This window comes from Mesoplodon bidens (assembly GCF_964165515.1).
Source record: "Mesoplodon bidens genome assembly, chromosome: 15".
NCBI classification, from domain to species: Eukaryota; Metazoa; Chordata; class Mammalia; order Artiodactyla; family Ziphiidae; genus Mesoplodon; species Mesoplodon bidens.
In genome coordinates, this window is record NC_138171.1 from 71,828,735 (window position 1) to 71,855,265 (window position 26,531).

At 49.1% G+C, this 26,531-nt stretch overlaps 2 protein-coding genes across 4 annotated transcripts in view; one reads left to right on the forward strand and one right to left on the reverse strand.

Annotated features, from left to right (window-relative positions):
* Positions 1–221: 221 nt before the first annotated feature.
* Positions 222–8,420, forward strand: GZF1 (GDNF inducible zinc finger protein 1). The gene is made up of 6 exons (XM_081255962.1): positions 222–248; positions 1,322–2,741; positions 3,878–3,972; positions 5,387–5,554; positions 5,990–6,147; positions 6,469–8,420. The coding sequence occupies exons 2-6, from the start codon at positions 1,345–1,347 to the stop codon at positions 6,802–6,804; spliced, it is 2,154 nt and encodes a 717-aa protein (XP_081112088.1). The 5' UTR covers positions 222–248; positions 1,322–1,344; the 3' UTR covers positions 6,805–8,420.
* Positions 8,421–9,774: 1,354 nt separating this feature from the next.
* Positions 9,775–26,531, reverse strand: part of NAPB (NSF attachment protein beta) — a 40,123-nt gene continuing 23,366 nt past the window's right edge. For 2 of the 3 annotated variants that reach the window (XM_081256393.1, XM_081256394.1), the window contains 6 exons: positions 22,751–22,806; positions 22,495–22,579; positions 15,048–15,152; positions 14,036–14,104; positions 13,651–13,701; positions 9,775–12,718 (listed from right to left, as the gene is read on the reverse strand). In XM_081256393.1, the coding sequence (XP_081112519.1) occupies positions 12,608–12,718; positions 13,651–13,701; positions 14,036–14,104; positions 15,048–15,152; positions 22,495–22,579; positions 22,751–22,806 (477 nt within the window). In that variant the 3' untranslated portion in view covers positions 9,775–12,607. Of the gene's footprint in view, positions 12,719–13,650; positions 13,702–14,035; positions 14,105–15,047; positions 15,153–22,494; positions 22,580–22,750; positions 22,807–23,832; positions 24,000–26,531 lie in introns of all 3 variants that reach the window. The other variant, XM_081256392.1, reaches the window with a different exon arrangement.

The following is a 26,531-nucleotide window of genomic DNA, read 5'->3' on the forward strand; positions in this document are numbered from 1 at the left end:
ACGCAATGCTGCGCAGCCGGCCGGGCGTACGGCGGCAGCGTGTGTCGGATCACGTAACTTCCCCGAATGGCCTCCGCAGTGGGACGTGCATGCGCAGGTCCTCCCCTACCCGCGAGGGACGGGGCCAGGCCCACCGCGGCCAATCGGCGTCGCCCTCGCCGGCGTCGCGCCCCGCCCCCCGTCCGTCGGGCAGTCTGTCCGTCCCGGGGCCTAGTCCTCGGAAGCTCGGCGGCGGCGGGGGCCGGGCGGTGCGTACGCGGCCCGCGGGGCAGAGGGCGCTAGGCCTGGGCTCCGAGGCGGGCTCAGGGGCCACGCGCGGGCCGGGAGGCCGCCGGGGAGTCGGGGCAGGCCTAGCTGTCGGCGGACGAGGGCAGAGGCGGCCACCTGCGGCCATTGCCCCTCCGACTGGCGGGCGCTGAGGAGCTGGACCGGGCAGGTGAGGCCGGCCTCAGGGACCCGGCCCAGCCTGGAGGCGGGTGGCAGATGCGGGAGCTAAAGGCGGGTGCGCCGGGGGGAGCGTCCGCGCCGGGTCCGGGAGGACGGACCCCCGGGCGGTCCGGGCCTGGCGGCGGGAAGGTAGTGCGCGGGGAGGCCCGAGTCCGGCCCGGCCGCCCTCTGACCTTGTCAGCGCCTCCCCCGTGACGCCTGCTCTAGGGTCACCGGGACGGCCGGCGCGGCTGCAGCCCTCATGACGGCCTGTCAGCCTCCAGCACGGGAGCCACTGCGGCTCGGAGGTGTTGAGGGCCCTGCCCGGCGCCGTGCCCCGCATCGCTTCGGTGCAGTGACGGTGACTCCAGTAGGAGGAACTTAACGAGGTTGGAGGATGACTGTGAATTGTGGGCTACTTCCCATGAAATTTTCTTCATATAAATTAGTTTAGTTGGTTGTTTTCAAAGGTAGACAAGGTTTGCCCTCATCCGTGGCCGCCACGTATTATATTTTGTTTTATTTGGTTTCCTGATCAAAGTAGTAGACGTTATTTATTGTTGCTATAAATTCTGTTAGTTTGGGGGTCTGGGTCTGTACGTAAATTACAAAATGACCTAGAGAGGCCAATTACTGCTTGAATGTATTTCATTAATCATCACTTTATCTTTAGGGCAGTCTTAGTCTGTTTTCATGCAAATGTCTCATGAAGGTGCATCAGGGCTTCAGAAAAATGCTAAGAAGTGACGCGTGACTTGAATCTGTACATGAGAAAAGTTAGGTGTAGGTCGTTAATCAGTTTATATCCTCTAAAGAACTGATACAATCCTCATAATTTTTAATCCTTCTACTTCAGAGGTTGCTCATGCATGAATAATTCTTGGTTTGTTTTCAGAGCTGTTCCTGAGAAGAAGCAACATGGAGAGTGGTGCAGTTCTGCTGGAATCCAAGTCCTCCCCGCTTAATCTTCTGCATGAAATGCACCAGCTCCGCCTGCTGGGTCACCTGTGCGACGTGACTGTCAGCGTGGAGTACCAGGGCGTCCGGGAGGAATTCATGGCCCACAAGGCGGTGCTGGCAGCCACCAGCAAGTTTTTTAAGGAAGTGTTTCTTAACGAGAAGACTGCGGACGGCACGAGGACTAACGTCTACTTAGACGAAGTGCAGGTGGCTGACTTCGCTTCTTTTCTTGAGTTCGTCTACACTGCAAAGGTCCAGGTGGAGGAAGATCGGGTGCAGCGAATGCTGGAAATGGCAGAGAAGCTGAAATGTTTGGACTTATCTGAAACTTGTTTTCAGTTGAAGAAACAGATGTTAGAGTCGGTCCTTTTGGAGTTGCAGAATTTCTCGGAGGCTCAGGAGGCAGAAGGGAGCAGCGGCTCCCAGGTCTCTGCTGCTGTTGCCCCCGATGCTCGGGCAGGTGTGGCCGCGGACAGCCCTCTGGCCAACGGCGTCGCGGGTTCCTTGGATCCCCCAGCGGCAAGAATCGGCAACAGCCTGTTGCCAGATCTGCCCTCGAGGAAGTCCAGGGAGAAGCCAGACAAGAGAAAAGAGATCGCTAAGGCCCCCTACCCCAAGCTCAGAAGGGCTAGCGGGAGGCTGGCTGGGAGGAAGGTGTTCGTGGAAATCCCTAAAAAGAAGTACACTCGACGACTCCGAGAGCAGCAGAAGAGTGCCGAGCAAGACGCCGGGGACCGCGGGGGCCCCCGGGAGCCCAGCCCAGACGCCGGGGGAACGGTGAAGGAGCTGGTCACTGTCACGAAAGACGAGGAGGACGGCGGGGCTGGGGCCGAGGCGGAGGCAGTGCTGCCGAAGGCGGGGCAGGGGGAGGGGGAGGAGGACGAGGATGAGGACGAGGACGAGGAGGGGGAGGAGGGCGCGGGGAGGCGGAGGAGCAGCTTCCGGTGCACGCGCTGCGAGAAGGCCTTTCTGTACGAGAAGAGCTTCCTGAAGCACGTGCGGCACCACCACGGCGTGGCCACCGAGGTGGTCCACCGCTGCGACACCTGCGGCCAGACCTTTGCCAACCGCTGCAACCTCAAGGGCCACCAGCGCCACGTGCACAGCAGCGAGCGCCACTTCCCGTGCGAGTTGTGCGGCAAGAAGTTCAAGAGGAAGAAGGATGTGAAGCGGCACGTGGTGCAGGTGCACGAGGGCGGCGGCGAGCGGCACCAGTGCCAACAGTGCGGCAAGGGCCTGAGCTCCAAAACGGCGCTGCGGCTGCACGAGCGCACGCACACGGGCCACAAGCCCTACGGCTGCACCGAGTGCCCGGCCACCTTCTCGCAGCCCTCGGCCCTCAAGACCCACCTGAGGTAGGCACGGGCCGCCTCAAACCCCAGAACGCACGTGGAGACGTGGGGGGCGTGCCAGGAGGCGGCCAGTGTGGCTGCCTCGCGGGATGGGTCACTTTTCAGTTCGCTCCCTCTCAAAGCCGGGGGCTGCTTTGAGCCTCTGGGTTCTCTCTTGAGGCAGAGATGCGGGCATGGCGCTCCCGGGGCGCGGGCCCGGCTGATGGGGACCCGCGCCTCCCGCTCAGGCGCAGGGGCCTCTCCCACTCCTGGTGCTGGGGCGTCCCGCCGTCCTTGCCGAGTGGGGCCAACGACCCCGTCCCCCTTCCTGAGCCTTCATTTGGGACTCAGTCCTGTGACCGGCTGGGTGGCGAGTCCCACTGAAGACCTCAGCAGGGCGACACTTCTCGGGGCTTGGAGAGTGCCTGCCGCCAGTCAGTCTAAGCTCCAGGATTAGGACGGACAGGGACTCCAGTTACTGATTTTTGAAGTGTAGGTGGGTGACATTCAGTTTTTAAATAAATTCCCTTCCAGTGCTCAGTACTTAGGCTTGAAATCCAGACAGAGCAGTTTTCTACTCTCCCCTAGATCGGCCGCCGTCCTGGGCCAGTCTAGGGGTGGGAGCTGGGTGTTGCTTGTCCTTTTATTGTCATTTATAGCCCGGCTCAGGAAGGGCTCAGTAAACATGGTGACAGCCACTCCATCCTCGCCCTGAAATGCAGTGCTTACACATGCACCCCAGGGACCGGCTGGCTTCATGTGTTGATAACGGTTCTTTCTAGACTGTTACGTCAAACTAGGAAAGGATGTAAACATTTTGATCACGTGGTACTCTGTCAGCCATGGTTCCTGAGGTGTCTGTGGGTGACTGTTCTCAATGAGGGAGCTTTATAAATACCACACGGTGCTGTTTGGTGTTGTAAACAGCCTGCAGAGGCACAGCCTGTGCCTGCACCTGGGGGCAGCACGTCTGGCGGGGATGTGGCGGTCTTGACTCGGGCAGAGACTGATTTGGGGGTGAGAGTCCTGGGCCTCGCCACCTTTCGGTCCTTCGCATTCGGGCTCCTGGAGGAAAGTGTCTCCCCAGGTGAGGGAGGATATGGTAATGCAGAGTGAGCTTTGACACATCCTGAGTTACCCTCTGAATGTTGTGCTTTCAGAATTCACACAGGGGAAAAACCTTTTGTCTGTGATGAATGTGGTGCAAGATTCACTCAGAACCACATGCTGATTTATCATAAAAGGTGTCACACAGGTAAATACTCCATTGTGATTGAATGTCTTTCCTGGCTGTAGGAGGAAAACTGCAGTTTTCTTCATTTAGAAGTTGGCATCTGCCAAGTGGTTTAGGTTAAAGCCCTGATAACGCTCTTCCGTCTCATAAGTGAGCATAAGTAAATGAATAAAATACGCCCGCTGCCTCCAGTGCTGTGTGCTTGTGGCCATGACCTCTGAAAGAAGTTGCTCAGAATATGGGAAAAGCTATACACTGTTATCCCGCTCCTTGCCATTTCTAAGAACAGAGCATTAGAAAAAACCTGACTGTCCAACCCCAGGGAAGTGGTTCAGTAAATGGGTAAATCCACCCTGTCCCGTCCCAGGCCCTTCTGACTAAGGTCTCTGAATATTATGAAAAACACCTGTGTTTGGCTGTCGACTTGAAAAATGCACAATTGAGCATACAGTGAATCCAGCTTTATTGGAAACCTGCAGAAATATAGTTACATGATGTGTTAAGGTGGTGGAATTAGGAGGTTTTCAGAATTTCTGTGGTACGATTTCATCAGGTGAGGGAGAACATTTAAGCTCTTTGTTCTGATTTTGTGCAGTGCTCCTGGGGTTCAGCCCTGGGGCGTGTGGAGTCTAGCTGTCGGGTACTGGGCTTATCACGCTAACCCAGTTCTTTCCTGCTCCCATTTAAAGATTTTTACTTCTTTGACTGTCCTGTGAGCCTCAAGTTCAAATGGTGAGATAGATGAGCCACTTAATGACGTGAATTAATAGACTAAAATGAGCAGAATTGGTGTCTGATGGAAGACTGGGGTCGGGGGAGGTCAGGCCACACCGAAGGATTAAGTTAGAATCGGTTATTTGATGAACATGCTAATATATTTGGATTTTATTAAAGCCAGTAGTTTTGTTTTGATGTTTGAGAAATCGGGGCACGCCTGACAGAGGCGTCTGGTCTGTGGGCCCTCAGGGCCCCAGCTGCACAGCGTGAAGGGTGGACGCCTTCCTTGCCCTGACCCCACCCCGGGCGGCTGGGAGCTGCTCCAGGACAGCCCCGCGTGTCCACCACACACTCCTCTCCCTTCAGGAGGGGCTTCTGTTGTGATAGAGACCCACAGAAGCCCTGTGAGAAAGTCCAGCAGTTCCACCAAACCAGTTGTCAAAACTGCTTTTCTTGTTTGGGATGACTGAATTTCCAAACGTGAGCTGGCTGAATGCGCTCTTTAATTCTAATCTACTGGAACCTTTCTTGGGGTTTCCAGGGACATTTTACACCAGCTTTCAGCAGGTAGCAAGCACTGGACACAAAGATATTTTATGACAGTTTTAACTAGAAAAGAACGCTCTGCCTGCCAGGGCACTTGGGAGGGTGGGCCCCATCCTCCGCGTGTTCTAGCGCCCGTGTCACTTCTAACTTCGTGTCTCGTGTCTTCGTGTAGGTGAGAGGCCTTTCATGTGTGAAACGTGTGGCAAGAGTTTCGCTTCCAAGGAGTATTTAAAACATCACAACAGGATCCACACTGGGTCCAAACCCTTTAAATGTGAAGTTTGTTTCAGGACTTTTGCTCAGCGGAATTCGCTTTACCAGCATATCAAAGTCCACACAGGTATGGCCGGAATGTTGCCAGAGAAGGGAGGTCAGTTTGGCAAGAAAATATCCCGAAGGTTTTAGATTTTCTGGAAAATGATTTGGAATTTAGCTTTAGGTCGTGCGTCCTAATAGCATTTAAACATCTTTGAGTGTCTAGTTTCTGGCTCTGACAAACTGGAAAGGTACGAATGTGTGAACATGGATGTGGACGTGTGAACCTTTGAACACCTTGAGATTAGAATTAGGGGTGATGATCTGCACATGCTAGTAAAAACACTCACACCCGCGCAGGGTCACTTACAACTGGAAAGCTGTGGGTGAGGCCACGGACCCCTGGGGCTCCTGCACGGTCGGCTGCTCGTGCCCGTGTCGCCCTCCCTGTGGCGGCTCGGGACGCCGTGCGGCCCAGAGCAGCCGGTAGCTCTCGTGTCCTCCGTCCCTTCCCTCCCAGGGGAGCGGCCCTACTGTTGCGACCAGTGTGGCAAGCAGTTCACGCAGCTCAACGCACTCCAGCGCCACCACCGGATCCACACGGGGGAGAAGCCGTTCATGTGCAACGCGTGCGGGCGGACGTTCACCGACAAGTCCACGCTCCGGCGGCACACCTCGGTGAGCGGCCAGGCCGGCCCCCGCGGACAGCCGCCAGACGGCAGAGCCGCCCGCCCCCCTTCCCTGAGGCCCTCAGTCCATAAGGGGGTCCCAGGGGAAGGCGGGGCTCTCCCTCCCCTGCAGCGAGGGCAGCCAAGGGGGGCGTGAAGCAGGGCCCGGGGCATGCTGAGTCCTTTCTGGCAGGGACTGCAGTGGCAGACACGTGTCTGACGGTTGGAGAAGGCTGTTGTACTTGGTAACGAGTGGCTGTGACTTGGGGGCTCTGCAGATCCTGGTCAGGGACACAGTGGGTGACCTCTCTGTTCTGCGTTTGGCCCGCAGATCCATGATAAGACCACTCCGTGGAAGTCTTTCCTCGTCATCGTGGACAGCTCTCCCAAGAACGGCGACGGGCACAAGACCGAGCAGCCCGATGAAGAGTACACGCCATCCAAACTCTCTGATAAATTGCTGTCTTTCGCAGAAAATGGCCATTTTCACAACCTGGCCACCGTGCAGGGCAGCATGCCTGCCGTGCACGATGACAGTCCTGCGGACCTGGCCTGTAAGTCGGACGGCCCTGTGGGGTCCCAGGACACGCTGCTGGCCACCACCATCAACGAGCTTAGCGAGCTGACGCCGCAGACGGACCCGGGCCCACACAGCTCCACTCTCTGACTCACACGGACTGGAGCGCGGGGTCACCTGCCCTGTGGTCCCAGCCTTGCACCTGCACGCATAAGGGCTGGACACGAGCGTTCGTCAGGGGTCAAGAACTGTGGGCAAAGAAGTGGGCAAGGATGGCTTCCACAGTTTCTTGAATTTCTGCTAACTTGCACGTCTCTATCAAACCATTTCTCATGCTTCCCCTTAGAAATCCTGATCTGCATGGTCTCAGCCACACCTTATCAGCAAACAAGGCACTTAACATAACCTCACTTAATTCTGGTGGAATATCCTAATGCTCGATGACCTTGACATTCCTGAGGCTGGGGTTACTGCTCAGCTTCTTCGTGGAAGTTTATTTCTGATACTTTAAAGCTATTTTTCTACCAACCTGAAGTAAAACTGGGACCGTGTTTTTATTTTCAGCTGTTTCCTGTCGAACTGAAGCCAGTCAGAGGTGCTCTGGGACCCTGGAATGGGGCTAAAGAGACAGATGACTGCACTTGTCCCCTTCCACCCCCCTCTTCGTAGGCACTAAACTCAACACTTGTAAAGTAGCTGCTCACAGCACACATGCAACTAGGAAGTTTGTCATAAAATGACTTGAGATGTGGCTACAGGTTTCATTTCTAAAAATCCAATTTTAAAAAGCTGTCCTACCAAAGACTAGCAGAAAACAGCGTAGGAGTTTTTGCAAAGAGGTGTGAAAAATTAAGCCAGGGGCTTGAGAACACTTGAAACACAGTGTAGTTATTTCATCCACGAGTAGCAGTGAGGTGGTGGTAGCCAATCTAAGAACACAGAGTACTGGTAGTTTTGCTAGTTTTTTTTTTGACAATTTCTGTGATTTTCAGAAACCCAGCATTTCTTATTAACATGTCAAGACGCTGACACAGGCAAGTCACTGGCGCACACGTTCCCCTGGGAGCATGAGCGGATTTGGCAAAGGGGACCAAAAGCCTCCGTACACTCCTCTGATTAGCCTTAAGAGTGGACCATGGAACTGCCAACCTCGTCTTAAATGTGCCTCTGTCTCTCATGCTGGCCTTTGGTAATTCTGCTGTCCTTACCCAGCCTGGTTCTTGATCCAGTGGTGAGGGCGGGTCGCCGTGCACACAGTGCTTTGACTCACACGTGACCCAGGTAATAAAGGGGAATTGTCACTAGTTGCTCTTTTTCTTACATTTAATTTATTACACTTGCTGTGAAAACGCTCGTTTTCTAAGAGGAAGGGTACTTGTCCGGGATGAAGACACAGCTGCACGGGATGCCAGAAAAAGACCGAGGACGCTTTCTTCCCCGTGAGGCGGTGACGTCAACACCGAAGGTGCCGAAGGCGTCCCGGGTGCTGACACGGGCTGCAGGCGGCAGTACCGAATCCACCTCCAGCTGTGACAACATCGCCCACTTGTGTTCACAGAACAAAACAGTGACTCACACACATTTTACTCTCGAAAGGAGAAGGAACCTGCCCGGCTAATGAGCTGTTTCTTAGGGTAAAGTCATCTTAATGAGAAGAAATTTAAATAATAGTTTATTTTGTTACCTATTGGAATAATTTGTCTTGAATTTGTTTCCTTAGAAATTCTACAGAAAACTTTAATGTGTTAATAAATGTTTTGTAAAAATAGTTTTGCAAGTCTAAGTTTATTTCCATTATTAGAATTTAGGTTCTACAGAAATAAGATTCCTGATTCATACAGGTAGCTGCTTTAATTCCCTGGTCCTTGGAGTCTCGCCACCTCCATGCACTGCACGTGTGCTCCTGACACGTGACAGGCCTGGCCCTGCACGCGCTCGGCCTCGGTAGCTGGTGCCAGGCGGTGCGGAGGGGCCCAGCCTCATCGCAGCCACGGTGACTCTGCGCCTCAGAGGCTCCTCCATCTACGGTCACTTCTCTGCTTCCCGGGAGGGGACAGGAGGGCTGCCGCCCCAAACCCTGCCGAAGATGCATCTCATCTCGGGGATTTGTGGGGCGTCTCCGTTCCTCCCCATCCCGGTGCTGTGTTGCCACGTGACTGTCAGCCCCAGACGCTCAGGTCAGGCCACCAATGCGGCGATTTGGCGCCTTCCGACCATCGTGTGGGAGACGCTCTCAGCCCAGACTCCAAAGCTCCCCTGCCTCTGCTTTTAACCAAAATTTGTTGTACAGAGTTTGAAAACAAAATTGGCCAGGTGGTGGGGTAAAACCTTTATTAAAGGTGACCTTCACAGAAATGTGGTTTTGCCAAAGGTGATCATCTAAACTGACCGATTTGAGTGTAAGTTATCATTTAATTCTAACCTGTTGTATATCTTGCCACACAGGGACATTTTTTGAGACCAAGCAAGTGCCTGTCTCCTTAACTGAACTTGACGGTGTTCCTGTCACTCTAAGTAACATTATTTCAGGCGAAAGTCCATTTGTCCACAGGCACCAAGATGGGCAGATGGATGCGGGCACAGGGCCGCCTGGCACATCCGTCACCCCCCAGCTGAGCCCCGGGAACCGCCCACTTCCCTCCACCAGTTTGCACGGGCCTCTGGGACCCTCACCAGGGGTCCCCCACCGAGGCTGGCAAAACCCACCACGGGAGCTTCTGTTAGGAAACAGAAGAGACACTTGAATGAGAAAGTAACCTTGAATATCAACAACTTGGCAGAATTCCTAGATGGGACGGCCTGTTGGACCATTCATTTTGAATTTGCCTCAAATGATCTTTGAGGGACCTGAACAAGGCCCTCTGACAGCGCCAAGTCAACGTGGCTCCACGAAGGGAGATGGGGCTTCGGGCCCTGGCATCCCACTCTGAGGTCTCCTAGGGGCCACTCCTCCTTCAAGCCTGCCAGTGAGATCCCTGACCAGGCAGCAGGAGGGATGGGAACGGGGAGCCTGCAGAGCCCGGACGGCTGCTGCCCACTGCCCTGAACCCCGGGGGACACCTTCCAGGACAGGAAGCCACTCCCGACCTGTGCAAACCAACCAGGAAACTCACCGTACCGTTCACAACTTCGACTTTATTTACTGTACAGGTTCACATGAAACACACAGACTCTTTGCGACGAAGGCGGATTTATCATCACAGGATGAGTTCTCATAATACACCCTCCCCGACAGCGCGGGGGAGGAGAGGCCGCGCCAGGCCGGGGCCCCGGGAGGCAGGCTGCGTGCCACAGGCCCTGAGAAAGCCACGGGGGTTGCCTCTGGGCATCTTAAATGCACAGTATCAGAGGAAACAATAAATGTTTACAGGGACGTCATCACACATGGTCACGACTGCAAGAATACTGTTTTCAAATCATTAAATAAAAAAGGAATTCACGTAAGCTATAAAAACGTTGCCACGAAAAGCAAAGCTTTCCTGTAAGAAATTTTAACTCATTCTGACAATGAACTAAACACGATCTGCTAAAACACAAGGACTGTAACATAAATAGTCATTACACTTTGTTCATAAATAACCATCTATATAAGTCCTGGAAACCTGACCCGGGCTCTGAGTCACAGCACTGCCCACTTTGATGGAACATTTCAAGGGAGAAAGTCTGGATACTGTTAATGGGACTTTTTTCTGCTCATTTTCCTGTTACGTTCTGGCAGGTCTGCTCTAGCCATTACAATTATATTTTACTCTTTTTCACGTGAAATATTAAAAACAAAAACATCTTAACCCAGGCACTGATCCCAGTGTTCATTTCAACACAAACAACTCTAACTGATGTGACAAGACGCTGCCAATACAATTTCTCAAAACCACAGGTCTTCTGTCAGGGGTGCGGGATGAAAAGCTAATAAACAAATTGCCTTAAAAGACATCACTTGCTTTTTACTTTACATGGTCAGACCAGGTTCCTTTCACAAGTGGGAACAAACCTTCCAGACTAACGACAGAGCGCACACGCTGGCGGCAAGGGTTACAGCCCCTCAGGTGGGACAGATCTGCGGCCGGAGGACACAGGCCCCACGCTCATCTCACCCAAGTGCTTCTGGCCGGTTGGCACTGGATTAGGTAGAGCAACAAAACCCCACTTTTCTCTCTAAGCGTTTTCTCATAGTTCCAACGGGAAGTGAAGAAGTACCAAGCGGCTCCATCCCAAAATGTACCGTAACTGACAGCCAGCTTTCTTTTAAGAATCCCAGACCTCTGAAGGAAGGAAGGAATCCTCATCGGATGCCAGGGCCCAAGGTCAGAGTGCCTGCGTCTCCTGGTCCGTTCCCGCTGCCCTCAGCCGACACTGTGACATCACTGCCCTGCTTCTCCACCAGCCCAGCCTGCACAAGTGACCCTGCAACTACGGCCACCGAATCCTCACGGCTGCCCACAGGGCTGCTCCATGACCGGGTCCCAGCCGGCCCTTCTCGGCCTCCTTTCCTGCCACTTTCTGCTTCATCCCAGACGGACCTGTTCCCCATCCCCAAGCCTTCCTCCCCGCTCAGCCCTCAGCCTGGGCACACCCGCTATTTCTGCCCAACAGCAGCTACCGATCCCAGTCGAGGACCGTCCAAAAATGCAAACACCATTCAAATACCAGCTAACACTGACAGGACACAGGAAATTCCACTTATCTGTCAACACTGTCATTACCTGGCAATTAACACACATCAAACATAGATCATTTACGCCTAAAAATATGCACACAGGAGATTCAGGACACAAGATCACGTCTAAAGTACGATGTCGGCACATAACCTAATGCGCAGGGATCAAGTTCACAGGTCAACAGAGCACATGTATAAGCCAAAATAACAGGACAGGATTCAAACACACAAGCTAAGACAACTCCATCAGCTAAGCGCAGGTCCCCTCAGAAGCTAGTTGGGGTTCTTTTCCTGACTGAGCACAGTACACCTCTGTACCGTACTCAGCCTACCAAGCCCATCACATCCAATTAATGGATAAAATGAATACGACACACAATTAAAAATTAAAATTAATGAAACACAAGCTTCGACTGAGATAACCTCCCAGCCCTGGTGAGCATGTACACGAGAGGGCACACGAGGTGCCCTCTCAGCGTGGAAGAGTGTGTGAACACAGTAGTAAAGGTATGTGCCAGTTCAAACACCTTCCTATGAAGATGAAGCAAGGGTCCCGCCCCAACTAAAAGTGGACACCATCTCCAGGAAAGGAAAACGCCCAAGTCTTCTAGATCTTATGTGTGTGTGCACTCGTATGTGAGATCAGGCCCACCTCCACACGCGTCCACACACATAACCAGGCAGTGCCAGGAAGCTCCCTCTTTTCCCACTGTAAGCGGCTGGCAGGCCCGGCTGATCTGAATTCTCACATGCACATTACCTACAGAACGATATAAAAAGCAAAGAAACTGGTCACTAGCACCATCAAAAGAATCACAAGATGACAAAAAGGATAAATAATTTCTCACGAGGAAAGTCATAAACGCATTCCTAACAACGATCCTACACTAAACACACACATTTAGAGAGTCCATCCAGGTGCAAGTTCACGGAGAACATGCAAAGCATCTATTAGAACTGGGTTGGGTACTCAGGTCCAGGAAAAAGGACATAAAAATATGTGGCAAAATTAAACAGGAGCTCTGCACGTATCAAAATAACAGGAGTAAGATTTGGAAGCAGTTCTCGGAAAACTCTGGGGACTGACAAGCGGGAAACAGCCTGTCACACTCGCAACACATACAGGAGCTGCCCACCCGTCCGCTGCATGGTGACACACATGGTGGCTTAAACACACACACATCATCAGGCTCGTGTGCAACAAAATGAAGCCATTGAATGGGCATCCCATAATGATCACTGGCCCTAACACGAAACTAAAGAGGACTCAGCGGCATGCCACGGAGACACAGCGCTTCACTTGAGGTCTCCATCTCCTTCCCCATCCCCCTGGATGGACTTCTTGATGCGCAGCAGCATGGTGGTGAGCCACTGGTCCAGGCGGGATATCGAGTCAAATTCCTTCACCTGGTTTAAGGGAAGAGGAACAGGAATCATTCCATGGAAATACAATCAAACACGGAACTACACTGCCCCACACTGCTGAAACATTTACAGATCCACTAGCTTTCTTTATTTAAAATCATTCATTCCAGTTTACAACTTTCTTCATTAAAAACTTTTTTTATATTGCTCTTATGCTAACATGCAATGGCAAAACTCCGTAACAGCCTACTGGACGAAGAGCACGTTTAGCGTGACAAAGGACATGAGACCCTGCATGAGAACAAGGGGACATGGAAAATTAATGTGGCTCCAGTATCCACTGAACTCAAACAAACGTATTTGCAGCGAGGGAACATGTGGAAGCAGAATTCCTTTAACTCATTTCCACAAGTTATCGAAGAATGGACTTTCATAGGATGAAAAGGGTTTGGCAGCAAAAGTTAAAGGGGAAACCTCGCCTTCCCACTATTGCTTCAAAGCCAGGATGAATGACTTAATGAAGGACACTAAGAAATTCGCTTGATTATAAACATAAGATGGAAAAAGATGGGAAAACAGGAAATTGATGAATGTAAAAATAATTTTCCCATTTACTTTATGCCAAGAATATAACAAACTCTCATTGCTTTGTTTTTATGTTTTAAATTTAAGTGATTAGATTTCACTGATTTTACTTGACACTTATTTATGGATCAGATTATTTTCCACAGAAAACATCCAAACAAGTCACAACATTATGTGATATATATTTGCCTCACAGCTAAATTCAGCAGAGCTCATAGAACTGTCTAATTGTGAAGGTTGGTGGGATCTAAAAACACGCCTTTGGAAAACACAACGTAGGTGTAGTGCAATAATGTCCAAATAAATGTTCAGCATTTACATGATGACAAGGAGTTGTTTCTGTAAAGTAAACTTTCAGAGAACATGCTAAATCCCAAAAGCGAACGTACTGCTTCCGTGTAAGCTTCACTGTTCTGCTCTTCATGAGCTTCTAGAAGTTTCTGGGAACATAAATACAGAAAAATTAGTTTGGTAGGCTAAAAAGTTCCACCTACGAATGGATACTTTAAATACGAAATAGCCTTCGTATCACACTAACTGATGTTGCCAAATGACTTACAAAACTGGGGAAATTTTCAAATACAAGTCAAGAGTTACCCCGAGTCAGGGATCCAGCCTTGTGCTGACGTGCCTGACCCGCCAGGTTAAGAGCAGTGCGCGCCTGACCCTAACGGCACCTGAGGCCTAGTGTGCAAGAGCAGGAAGGCACGGGGCCGCTCAGTGGGCAGATTCACAGGATGAAAACGTCACTGTATCCCAGCCCCACCTACTTACTTTCAATAACTTGCATTCTCTCGAATCAGTGAACGCCGGAAACATTTCCTCGTATTTCTCCAGAGCAAGCTGGGAAAGAAAACCACTCGTTAACATCTGAGTCACCGAACCAGGAAACGAAGCTGTGACATTCTACTAACTTCAGTACGATTTATTTACATCCTACTTAATTATCAGACTCAACATCAAAATCAACCTGTGTTGATCAAACCTGTTGATTGTGAATTTCAATTTCAGTTAAGAATAAACTTCTAAACCAGTTTTTCCGAATGAGGTTGCCGTGGGGAAGACCACGTGAGCCAGATCCAATGTTCGGACCTCCCAGAGCAGGCGTCTATTTTCACGCGCTGGAGGAGGCTCTGCCCGGAGCCCGGGGCCCTAACCCCGACCCCGAGGACACCGAGGCTGCCCTGTCCCTGCCTCCACCTCCAGCTCTCTCTTTGCTTTTCTCCCAACCCTCACCCCAACGCCATTCCTGAGTTTAAAAAAAGACACAATTCTGGGGCTTCCCTGGTGGCGCAGTGGTTGAGAGTCCGCCTGCCGATGCAGGGGACACGGGTTCGTGCCCTGGTCCGGGAAGATCCCACATGCCGTGGAGCGGCTGGGTCCGTGAGCCATGGCCGCTGAGCCTGCGCGTCCGGAGCCTGTGCTCCACAACGGGAGAGGCCACAACAGTGACAACAGCGAGAGGCCCGCATAACGCAAAAAAAAAAAAAAAAAAAAAAAAAAAAGGCACGATTCTGCTTTTACTGTCTCCCCTCAGCCCCTAATTTCTTTAAACCAAAACTACTGAAGGAAGTGTGGGCCCCAGGGGGCGTTCACTTAAGAGAAGAGCCTCAGCAGCTGTCACTCCAGCTGCGGTAGTACAGCCAGGACAGGGCCAGAGTATCACCCTCCATGTTGCTTTTCACGTACGCAGCACAGTCTTGCTCCGAGCTGGTATCGCGGACAACGGCTGGGCACCTGTGCTTGGGGTGAAGCGCATCAGAACCCACACCGCAGGGCCCCTCACCTTGGCATTCAGCTCATCCACTATGAAGTGACAGAGAGCAGCTTTAAAGAAGTAATCCTTTGCACTGTACTTCAACAAAGGGTTATCCATGGTGTTGGCCCCAACCTAGGCACAGAAAGTGGGGTCAGAGTGAAAAGGTTTGCCCTCCTACACTAGGCATGCTGACCCTCAGCTACTCTTTAGCAAGTACTCTGCATCTTACGTTAGTTAAGCTATGAAATCCATTCTTTTAACCCAAAGCCACGTACCAGGAATGTTACTAGACAAAAAAACCAATATTCAAGACATAAAGTGCTGCCCTGTTAAAAACGACTCAGCAGAATTCCACGTCCAGGAGGATGGAACAGACGTGCTGTCCTCTATCCCTCCTGCCAAGTACAACTAAAAGCCCTGGATCTTTTATATGAAACTAACGCAGGGAGACTGAAAGGTGGAGAGAACAGCAGACCAGCCAGGGACACAGGGCAAACACAGCAGGGAGTTCCCTGTTTTTTCTTTTTCTTGCATAAATCCCTGACTTGGAACAGAAAAAGCCAGCAACCCATAAATGCCGGTGGGTGCAGCGAAAGAAAGAGAGAGAATAGATGAAAGCCTGCTTTCTCCAGCCAGAGGACCAGGAGAGGGGCAGCTAGCAAGACAGAAAATGTTTAGATGACACCTGCTCTGATCCACCCCACTCAGAGCAGCAAAAGCCAAAGAGGAAGACAAGACGCCCATCCTCCTGGGAGAGCCCCACTCTCCTGCCAAGGAGGCCAGAGCAGGAGCCAGCCTGTGCCCCCATCACAGAGGCACTGGAGACCACGTGGGGACTGCGTCACCTCCTACCAGTGGGAAAGAGGCCCCCTCGTCTCCCAGCGGGCATGGATTCACCTTTACCTGATGGTAACCAGGCGGTCGGGTGGGGAGCTTGAACCCTACCTCCACCTGGCAGCAGCGAGGCCACACCCCTTCAGTGCCAAAGCAAACCAGCTGAGAGAGGAGGTTTAAACAAGACCCTGTCTTATAACACGATGTGAGAATATCCAGTTTTTAATTAAAACTCACTTGCAATACCAAGAAAAGGGAACATCTCAAGTCGAATGAAAAAAAGACAACTAATCAGAGTGAAGTAAGTCAGAAAGAGAAAAACAAATCTCGTATATTAACGCATATACGTGGAACCTAGAAAAACGGTACAGATGAACCGGTTTTCAGGGAAGAAACTGAGACACAGATGTAGAGAACAAATGTATGGACACCAAGGGGGGAAAGCGGTGGGGTGGTGGTGGTGGTGTGATGAATTGGGAGATTGGGATTGACATGTGTACACTGACGTGGATAAAATGGATGACTAATAAGAACCTTCTGTATAAAAAAATAAATAAAATTAAATTTAATAAAAGACAACTAATAAATGACAGCTGTCACATAGCAGAGATGTGAGACTTATCTAACAGATTTTAAAGGGGCCTTTCTAAAATGCTTCCACAAGCCATTAGAAAATTGCTTGAGACCAGAGGAAAACCAAAGCATCAATGAAGAAAAATTCTCAGTAAGAAACCCCAGAAGGGGCTTCCCTGGTGGCGCAGTGGTTGAGAGTCTGCCTGCCGACGCAAGGGATACGGGTTCGTGCCCCGGTCCGGGAGGATCCCACATGCCGCGGAGCGGCTGGGCCCGTGAGCCATGGCCGCTGAGCCTGCGCGTCCGGAGCCTGTGCTCCGCAACGGGAGAGGCCACAACAGTGCGAGGCCCGCGTACCACAAAAAAAAAAAAAAAAAGAAAAGGAAAGAAACCCCAGAAGATACAAAGAAGAAATGAGTGGAAACTTCAGAACTGAAATACACAATAACTGACATAAAAAGTGGATGGGTTCAACAGCAGATCCCATGGAACAGAGGAAGGACTCAGTGAACTGATGGTAGAACATCAGAAATTCCTCAGTCTGAACAACAGAGGGCAGACAGACCCAGAGAAGAGAAGCAGAGCATTGGGACATATCGGATGATAAAACAAAGCCTAACAGCTGGGCTGTCTGAGCCACAGAAGGGAAGAGAAAGAGGGAGTGGCTAAAAAAGCACTTGAAGAAATAACGGCTGAAAATTTCCTAAATTTGGCAAGAAACGAATATAAACCTACAGATTCCAGAAGTTTACTGAAATCCAAACGGCATAAAAGCAAAGACACCCATGCTAAGCCACATAAACGTCTGAAAACTGAAGACAAAGGAAAAACTTTTTGAAAGTAGCAGAAAGAGGGCTTCCCTGGTAGCGCAGTGGTTGAGAGTCCGCCTGCCGATGCAGGGGACACGGGTTCGAGCCCCAGTCCAGGAAGATCCCACATGCCGTGGAACGGCTAGGACCGTGAGCCTTGGCCGCTGAGCCTGCGCGTCCGGAGCCTGTGCTCCGCAACAGGAGAGGCCACAACGGTGAGAGGCCCGCACACCGCAAAAAAAAAAAAAAAAAAAAAAAAAGTAGCAGAAAGAAACACCACCTCACCTATAGGGAAAACAGCTTGAATGAGAGCAAAGTTGTCATTAGAAACCACGCTGGTCGTAAGGGCACATTTTTCAAGCACTGAAAGAAAAGAGCTGTCAACCCAGAATTGTATACCCAGGGAAGATATGCTTTAGGAATGAAGGGGAAATCAAAACATTCCCAAATGAAGGAACGCCAAGAGAATGCTTAGCCAGCAGACCTACCCTAAAAGAATAGCAAAAGGTTGTTCTCTAAGTAGAACAAAATACAGGAAGGAATCCTGGAACATCAGGAAGAAAGCACATTAAGCAAAATATGGGAAAATACAATGGGCTTTTCTCCTCCTCCTGAGTTTTCTAAATTAAGTTGGATGATTGAAGTAAAAATTGTAACAGTGACTGATGTGTTTCTAAAAGTGTGTAGAGGAAATATTAAAGACAATTATATATTGAATGGGGGAGGATAAAGGAACAGAAAGTAAGGTCAGATTTCTGTATTTCACTGAAACTGAAAAAATGATGACATCATTAGCTAGTGATACTTTATGTAAATATAATACCTATAGCAATCACTACAAAAGCTATTTAAAGAGATACACCCCAAAAATACTACAGGTAATCAAAAACCCCCTGGAAGGTAGGAAAAAGGAAACAGAAAAACAAAACACAGAGGATAAACAGAAAACAAAAAAATAAAATGGCAGACTTCAGTTCTAATACATCAATAATTACATTAAATGTGAATGGTCTAAACATACCAATTAAAAGACAAAAACTGGCAGAGTAGATTAAAAATATGACCTAACTCTATGCTGTTTACAACAAACGCACTTCAATTATAACAATATCGGCAGCCTGAAAGAAAAAGGATGCATAAAGATATATCATGTAAACATTAATCAAAAGAAAGCAGGAGAGGCTATATTGGTATCAGACAGACTTCAGAGCAAAGAAAATTACCAGGGACAGAGGGGGACACTATATAATGATAAAAGGGTCAGCCCAACAAGAAGACACAGCAATCCTAAATATGTATGCACCAAACAGAGCTGCAAAATATTGTGAAGCAAAGACTGACAGAAATGAGAGATAAACAAATCCACAGTGACAGTTAGAGACTGTAACACTCCACTCTCAACAACAGAAATAGACAGAAAATCAGCAAGTATACAGAAGAACTCAACAACGCCATCAACCAAGAGGAGCTGATCAACATTTATAGAACATACCACCCAGCAACAGCAGAACCACAGAATATATGCCAAAACCATATTCTGGGCCATAAAACAAACTTCTAAGAATTGAAATCACACAGAGTGTATTTTCCAGCCACAACAGAATCAAACTAGAAATCAACAACAGAAAGATAACAGGAACACCTCCAAACACTTGGGAATTAAACAAAACACTGATAAATAATCCACGGAAATCAATAAATAAAATAAAAATAAAACAATGTAACAGAACTGTGAGACACAGTCAAAGCAGCACTTAGAGGGAAATTGAAAGCACTAAAAATGCCCACACAACAAAGAGGAAAATCAATTAGCTAAGCTTCTACCCTCAGTGCCCTAAAAAAGAAGAGCAAAATAAATCTGAAGAAAATAGGATAGAAATCAGGATAACAAGAGGAATCAATGAAACTGAAAACAGAACGATGAAGCAAAATCACTGAATTCTACCAAATGTCTAAAGAATTAACACCAATCCTTTACAAACTCTTCCAGAAAAGGAAGAGGAGGGAACACTTTCTAACTCATTCTGAGGCCAGTATTACCTGGCTACCAAAGCCAGACAGACATTACAAGAGAAAATTAAAGGTCAATATCCCTTACAAATACAGATGCAAAATCCTGAACAAAAACACTAGCAAACTAAGTCCAGCAACTTACAAAAAGGATTACACACCATAACTATATAGTAAAGGATTAATTTTGTCCAAAGTGCCTTTGCCCATGATTCCTGGTAGATAATCTCTAAGCCCCTGGAATGTCCTGCCTGAAAGAGTGTTTTTGTTTACCCAGGGGTCTTAGACCATGTAGTTTAGCTCAACCTATGGAGGGACTGCAGAATAAGGCCAACCATGTTCAGGTGAGTTTCTTCCCCGGTGGCAATACCCTACACATGCTTTCACACATCACTGCTGGGAGAAGTCAGTGCTGTCTGCACAGTTCCACAGTCCCAGTCTGGGCAGGACAACAGGAAGCTCACACACAGGGCTCTCCTGACCTCCTCCCTGTACCTCTTCCTTTGGCTGATTTGGGTCAGCATCCTTCTGCTATAATAAACCATAACTGTGATATAGCAGCTTTCATTGAGTTCTGTGAGTCCTTCCAGAGAATTATCAAACCTGAAGGTGCTCTTGGAGACCCTGAAACTTTTCAACAACCAAGCAGGATCTATCCCAGGGATGGAAGGTTGGGCCAACAGATAAAAATCAACCAAATGAAAGACACCATGTTAACAGAATAAAGGACAAAAACCACATGATCATCTCAAAAGATGCAGAAAAAGCACCTGACAAAAACAAATACGCTTTGATGATAAAAACAACAAACTGGGAGGAGAAGGGAACTTCCTCAAACTGATAAAAGGCATCTGCAAAAACCCACAGCTGACATACACTCAATGGTGGAAGACTGAATGTATTCCTTCTAAGACAGGAACAAAACAAGGATGACTCCTCTTACTACTTCTACTGATCATCGTTCTGGATGATCAAGCCAGAGCAAATGACAGGAAAATGAAGTAAAAGGCACACAGATCAGAGAAATAAAACTATCGCTACTTGCAGAGGACATGATTTTGTATAAAGAAAATCTTAAGGAATCCATAAAAACTCATTAGAGCTAGTCAACAAGTTCAGCAAAGTTGCAGTATATAAAATTAGCAATTAAAATCAGAAAAGAAATTGAGAAAACAATTTCATTTACATAGCATCAAAAAGAATAAAATACTTAGAGGAGTACATTTAACCAAAGAAATGCCAGACTTGCACACTACAAAACTCTAAAACATTGTTGAACAAAATTAAAGATGATCTAAATAAATGCAAAAGCACCCTGAATTCACAGATTATAAGACTTAATGTCAAAATGACAATACTTTCATCAAAATCCCAGCTGACTTTTTAGCAGAGATTGACAAGCTGATCCTAAAATTCATGTAGAAATGCAAGGGACCTCCAAATAGCCAAAACAATCTTGAAAAAAAAGGCCCAAGTTGAGGACTCACATCTCCTGATTTTAAAACTTACCACACAAAGACACAGTAATCAAAACAGTGTGGTACTGGCATAAAGACAGAAAACCAGCAGAACAGAATAGAGAGCACAGAAATAAACCCTCACTTGTATGGCCACATGACTTTCAACAAGGGTGCCAAGACCCTTCAATGGCAAAAGGACAGTGTATTCAACAAACAGTGCTGGGAAAACTGGACATGCACATGCAAAAGAATGAAGTTGGACCTTTTACCTTCACCACATACAAAAATTAACTCAAAATGGATGAAAAACATAAACCTAAGAACTAAAACTATAAAACTCTTAAAATAAAACACGGGGAAACACTTCAGGACACTGGGTTTGGTAATGATTTCTTGGATCTGACATGAAAAACACAGGCAACAAGAGAAAAAGCAGGCAAATTAGACTTCATCAGGACTTAAAACTTTATGCATCAAGCGACACTAATAACAGAGTAAAAAGGCAACCCACAGAATGGGAGAAAGTATTTGCAAATCACATATCTAATAAGAAATTAATATCCAGAATATATGAAGAACTTCTAAAACTCAACAGAAAAAAACAACCTAATTCAAAAAGGGACAAAGAGGGACTTCCCTGGTGGCACAGTGGTTAAGAATCCGTCTGCCAATGCAGGGGACACAGGTTCGAGCCCTGGTCCGGGAAGATCCCACATGCCGCGGAGCAGCTGAGCCCGTGCACCACAACTACTGAAGCCCATGTGCCTAGAGCCCGTGCTCCGCTACAAGAGAAGCCACCGCAATGAGAAGCCCGTGCACCACAACGAAGACAGCCCCCGCTCGCCGCAACTAGAGAAAGCCTGAGTGCAGCAATGAAGACCCAATGCAGCCAAAAATAAATAAATAAATAAATTTATTTTTTAAAAAAAGGACAAAGAAACTCAACAAATATTTCTACAATGAAGGTATACAAATGACCAATAAGCACATGAAAAGATTCCCAACATCACTAATCACTAGGGAAATGGTATCGAAGACACAATGGGGTATCACTTCACACATTAGGGTAGCTATTGTGAAAACAGAAAACAAGTGTTTGTGAAGCATGGAGAGCTGGAACATGTGCACACTGACAGAGGGAATGTAAAATGGTGCAATTTGGCAGTTCCTCAGATAGTTAAAAAGGGACTTGATGCGTGACCCAACAATCCCAATTCTAGGTATATAAACTAGAGAACCGCAAACATGCCCCCCAAACCTGAACACAAATATTCTTAGCTGCATTATTCATAATACCCCCAAATGCAAACAGCCCAGAGGTCCATTAATTGATAAACCGTTAAACAAACTGTGGAGTATTACAGTCACCCCTCGGTATCCAGTTTGGAGTCACCCCTCCAAACTGTGGAGTATTACAGTCACCCTGTGGTATCCAAGGGGGACTGGTTCCAGGACCACTGAGATACCAGTGTCCATGGATGCTCAAATCCCACAGTCGACCCCCCATATCCGAGGTTCCATGTCCACGGACTCACACACCACGGGACTGGGAGGAGGGGAGGATGGGATTGCTTTGTGCGATGATGGAAATATTCTAGAACTAGGCAGTGGTGCTGATTACACAACTTTGTGAATATATGCAAACTCACTGATGCGTACTCTTTAAGAGGCTGAATTACATGATACGTGAATTATATCTCAATAAAAATCATTACTAAATAAAAAGTTGAATTTAAAAAGAAGATTCAGAATGCCTTCTGCCAGAAGCTGCACAGACAGCAGCCTCACCTGCTCGAAGATCTCAATGGCCTTCTGGTACTGCTCCAGCTGGGCGGCGTACGCGGCCACTTTCAGCAGACATTTGTTAGCCGAGCTGAAACCGAGAACCAGAGCAGAGAGAAAACACTCCCAAAGAGAAATGACAAGCCATCTCAGTGCACCTTCACGTGGTATGATGCAAGGGGCTCCCAGAGCAGAGTGAAGGTCTGTCTTTTATTACATGTAACAAAACCCATTGAATTATATCAAGAAAAATAATACTTGCCTGTTGGATTCTTCCCCTTTGTAATAATCAGCTGACTGTTCGTAATGGGCGATAGCCTGCAAACACACACACATTTTATTCAAACTATCTGTTTGAAGAGTTGCATTTAAAAACTACACTTGCACAGATATTTTTCCTATAAATAAACCTTTTCCAGCAGCAAATCTTTCACAACCCGGCCTGCTTTATTTTGGGAACACAAGAAAGCATGCGCTTCCAGCAGATGGCTTGCTGTCCGACAAAATCTCTTCTTCCCTACCTCCCACACGGCAAATGCCCTGCCATCCCGTCTCCCCAGGCCTGCTGCAGTTAGGGGCAGCCAGGTGACCCGTCCTTCCCAATGGGATGTAAGCAGACACGCTGTGGGCCACCTCCAGATGTGGCCCACACATCTGACTCTGCAGCCTTCTCCAGGCCTGTCCCCTTCCCGTGAGCTGGAAGGCAAGGGCCACGTCTAGTGATGCTGGAAGCCGCAAACTGAAGACGGCAGCCCTTCTGTCAGCCTGGTCCCCAAGTGATGTCCCCACCACCGCCAAACCCCAAGCAGTGACAGTGGACTGTTATTTCAGAGACGTGTGAGGCCCTATTCCATTCAGGTCTATGGCCTGCTGCAGCACAGACGTTCCTCACGGATACCCAAGGGTCATCCAGAAGAAAGGTGTTGCCTTCCACCTAAGACGGGGGGAGCTGTGAACAATCAAGTGGAGAGGAAACAGGCTGCAGCCTGGAAAGCTAGAAGCCCTGGTCATGCTGCGGCTTAAGACTTAGTGAAATCAAGCACCTGACAGCTCAGAAAGCAGAACCGTGCCTGCTGGAGCAGTGACCCCGTGGTTAATCATAATGGGCTACCAGGGCTAAGATGAAGAATAATGATACAAAGTATCAGTACGAAAGTTCTTCATGAAATGGTAAATCAAAACAGCCAGAAAAGAGTATATACACATACACAGACACGTGGAGGAAACACCTGGAATCCACCCTTTTGGAGCACAGTCAGAGCCCTCACACAAACACACGCGCGCGCGCGCACACACACACACACACACACATGCACACACACATGCTTTACTCTCCCACTACACCATTAGCTCTGAGGGCAGGCAGGCCCACGTGGCTTTGCTCCCAAGCCCAGCGCGACGCCTGTCACACAGCGGGTGCTCAGCAAACAGGTGCTGAGGGGACGTGGGCAGATGCATCTCACAGGTGGTCCGGATTACACCACCAGCACCATCATGACTCATGGGAATGCCTATCAAAGAAAGGTTTCCCATGAATTTCTCATTAGTCAAACATTATCTCTGAGCTGTCCTCATTCTCTGAAGTACTTTGCACCCTTTCCCATCGTAATAATGGGGTTAAGTATGGGAAACAATACCCAATCACTGTGTAAAGAGTACCAGGCTGGACAACCTCTTCCCAGGGAGGGAGCGTACGTACTACTCACCTTCCTGGCTCTTACCGCCCAGAACTCAGGGAACGGTGCTGGGCTGAACCATGTGGAACTGCTGTTTTGGAGGGTAAAAAAAAAAGGCCAAATGCAGATGATATGGTTTAACCTGACACGTAGTAAATAATGACACTGGTTCATCAAGACATTATAGCTCTAAGCTACAGCTAGATTTATCATAGTAAAAGAAAAATTCCGTTTGGTTTTTAATAATTAATAATGCTAATTAAACCACTCATCAAATTTCATGGTATTCCCAAGTTTTGACAGAAAATAGTTGAAAAAAAACCTCACCTAGCACTTAACAGAGAAGTTTCAGAGAAAAGAGGCTGGGCACGGGTTATCTTTGGATGTTCACACTAGTGTGGAATTTTAACATGTAGTGACATTAATCAGGCACAAGTCGACCCTTACACGTTAGAATTCAGCCCAGAGTATCTTACAATTTCAAGGATGATAATAAATATCAAAAGGAGAACACAGCCGCCAATAACAACAGCACATGTAACAATAAATCCAGACACAAAAATCAGTTATTATCCTGTAATTTGGGTAGTGTGACAAAGGAATCACAATACTCCTCCTTGGGGAGTCTGGTAAGCATCACGGTGCTGGAGAACACTGGGCCCTGAAGGCAGAGACTGGACTCTAGGACTGTGGTCACCACCAGAGTCTTAAGGCAAATGCAACAGCTAAGGGTCAAGCTCAAGAGTCCACTCTGTAGGTGAAACAGCCTTAAACAGCCTTCAGATGGGATCATTCTTTCAGAACCTACGCCCTGAGAACCTGCCGTAGACACTTACCCTACACTGTAACAGACAACACGAAATCACGTTCTCCAGGGGCTGAGACGGACACGAGTCAGAGCTCCTCTGGGTCACTGAATATTACTGATTATTATTATATTAATGTTTTACTTGGAAGTCAAAGGAGTATCGTGAGTTTATGGAACTTCACATTTCCTTGTTCACCAGCTAAAATCTGAGTGAACCAGGGAACACATCGTGGCCACATTAACTGGGAAGAAACATAATGAATCAGACATAAGATGCCTCAGTGTAACTGATTTTTCAAACAAACATCATGCGCCACCAACACAACCTGGAGAGTCCCGCCAGGGAGGCGAGGGTGAGGACGTTTCTAGACACAGGAGCCCAAACATGAGGGAACAAGATGAGCTGAGCCCCACGCATGTGCTAAGTGATGTGGTTCTTACGACGCACCGTGACACGCCCCACGTAAGCGCCAGGAGGTGCTGCCCATGGGCAACCTGCAGAATGGCAGGAACACCGCGGGCGACAGGCTGCAGAAGCTCCTGTGCGTGACAAACTGTCAACTTTGTTCAAGAAGAAGGAAAACAAGAGTTCGCCACAGGTCATTTACCTGCCCTGAATCTTCTGGAGACTCATGTAGTAAAGAGGCTGCCCAAGACCACCCCGGAAGACAGAGGACTGACCACCGAGGACAGGAGCGGACGCAGCGGCCTCGGCTGGAGAAACGCTCTGCCCAGCGGCGCTCACCCCCGCCAGGTGGTTCAGCTCAGTACAGATGTGGAGCCGCCCCGGCCACCCGGACTCGGCTCCTCCTGCTCTGCCATCGACTCTGCGCCCGGGGGCAAAGGAGGGCTCAGGTCTGGGGCTCATCACCTCCTCCTGGGTCTGCAGAAAAGCTCCCCACAGAGACGGGGCATACGGCCCTGATGTAGTCAAGGTCTAAGGGCAGCCTCAGAAGAGCACGGCACAGTATGACAAAAACGGCTCAAAGCCAAGTCCATGAAACGAGCCAGAGAGTTCTGAGCCGCGTGACCACAAGGGGCATCAGCATGAAGTCAAAGGGAGACGTTAACAAGGCCTCTCTGACTGCAGTACCGAGAGGGCCTCCCCGCCCGAGACTCCGTCTGCTCTGGCAGGTGCAGTGTGACAGTGAGGGCACCCTGTGCTCACTCATCAGAGCCTGGGCTCTCGGACACACCAGTAAACCACAGGAAGGTTCGGGCTGACGCGGGGCACCCACTCCAGTGGAGGGAGACGGCAACACAGGGCCGGAGAGCAGGCATCAGAGCACCCGCAAGGGGCCACTGAGGTGGGGGAGGCGTCTGGGTGTGTCCCCGCGAGGGCTGACGTCCCAGTTTTTACTAGGTGGCTGTGAAAGTTCTCATCACAGTTACAAATGAGCAAAGCTCTGAAGGACAACTGACGTGTGGGGGAAGAGCTCAGGGCAAAGGGACAAGCAGCGCAAAGACCCAGAGGCAGAGCCCACGTGTGCGAGGGTCGGCAGAGGTCGGGGTGGCTGCTGCAGGGGGAGCAGGAGAGCAAGGGGGGACGAGGAAGAGGG

Bases quoted from the DNA above. Each gene is read 5' to 3' on its own strand.
- GZF1 (XM_081255962.1), top strand. From the start codon at position 1,345: ATGGAGAGTGGTGCAGTTCTGCTGGAATCCAAGTCCTCCCCGCTTAAT. The intron at 2,742-3,877 runs GTAGGCACGGGC...TTGTGCTTTCAG, and splicing joins GCCCTCAAGACCCACCTGAG to AATTCACACAGGGGAAAAAC. The intron at 5,555-5,989 runs GTATGGCCGGAA...CTTCCCTCCCAG, and splicing joins GCATATCAAAGTCCACACAG to GGGAGCGGCCCTACTGTTGC.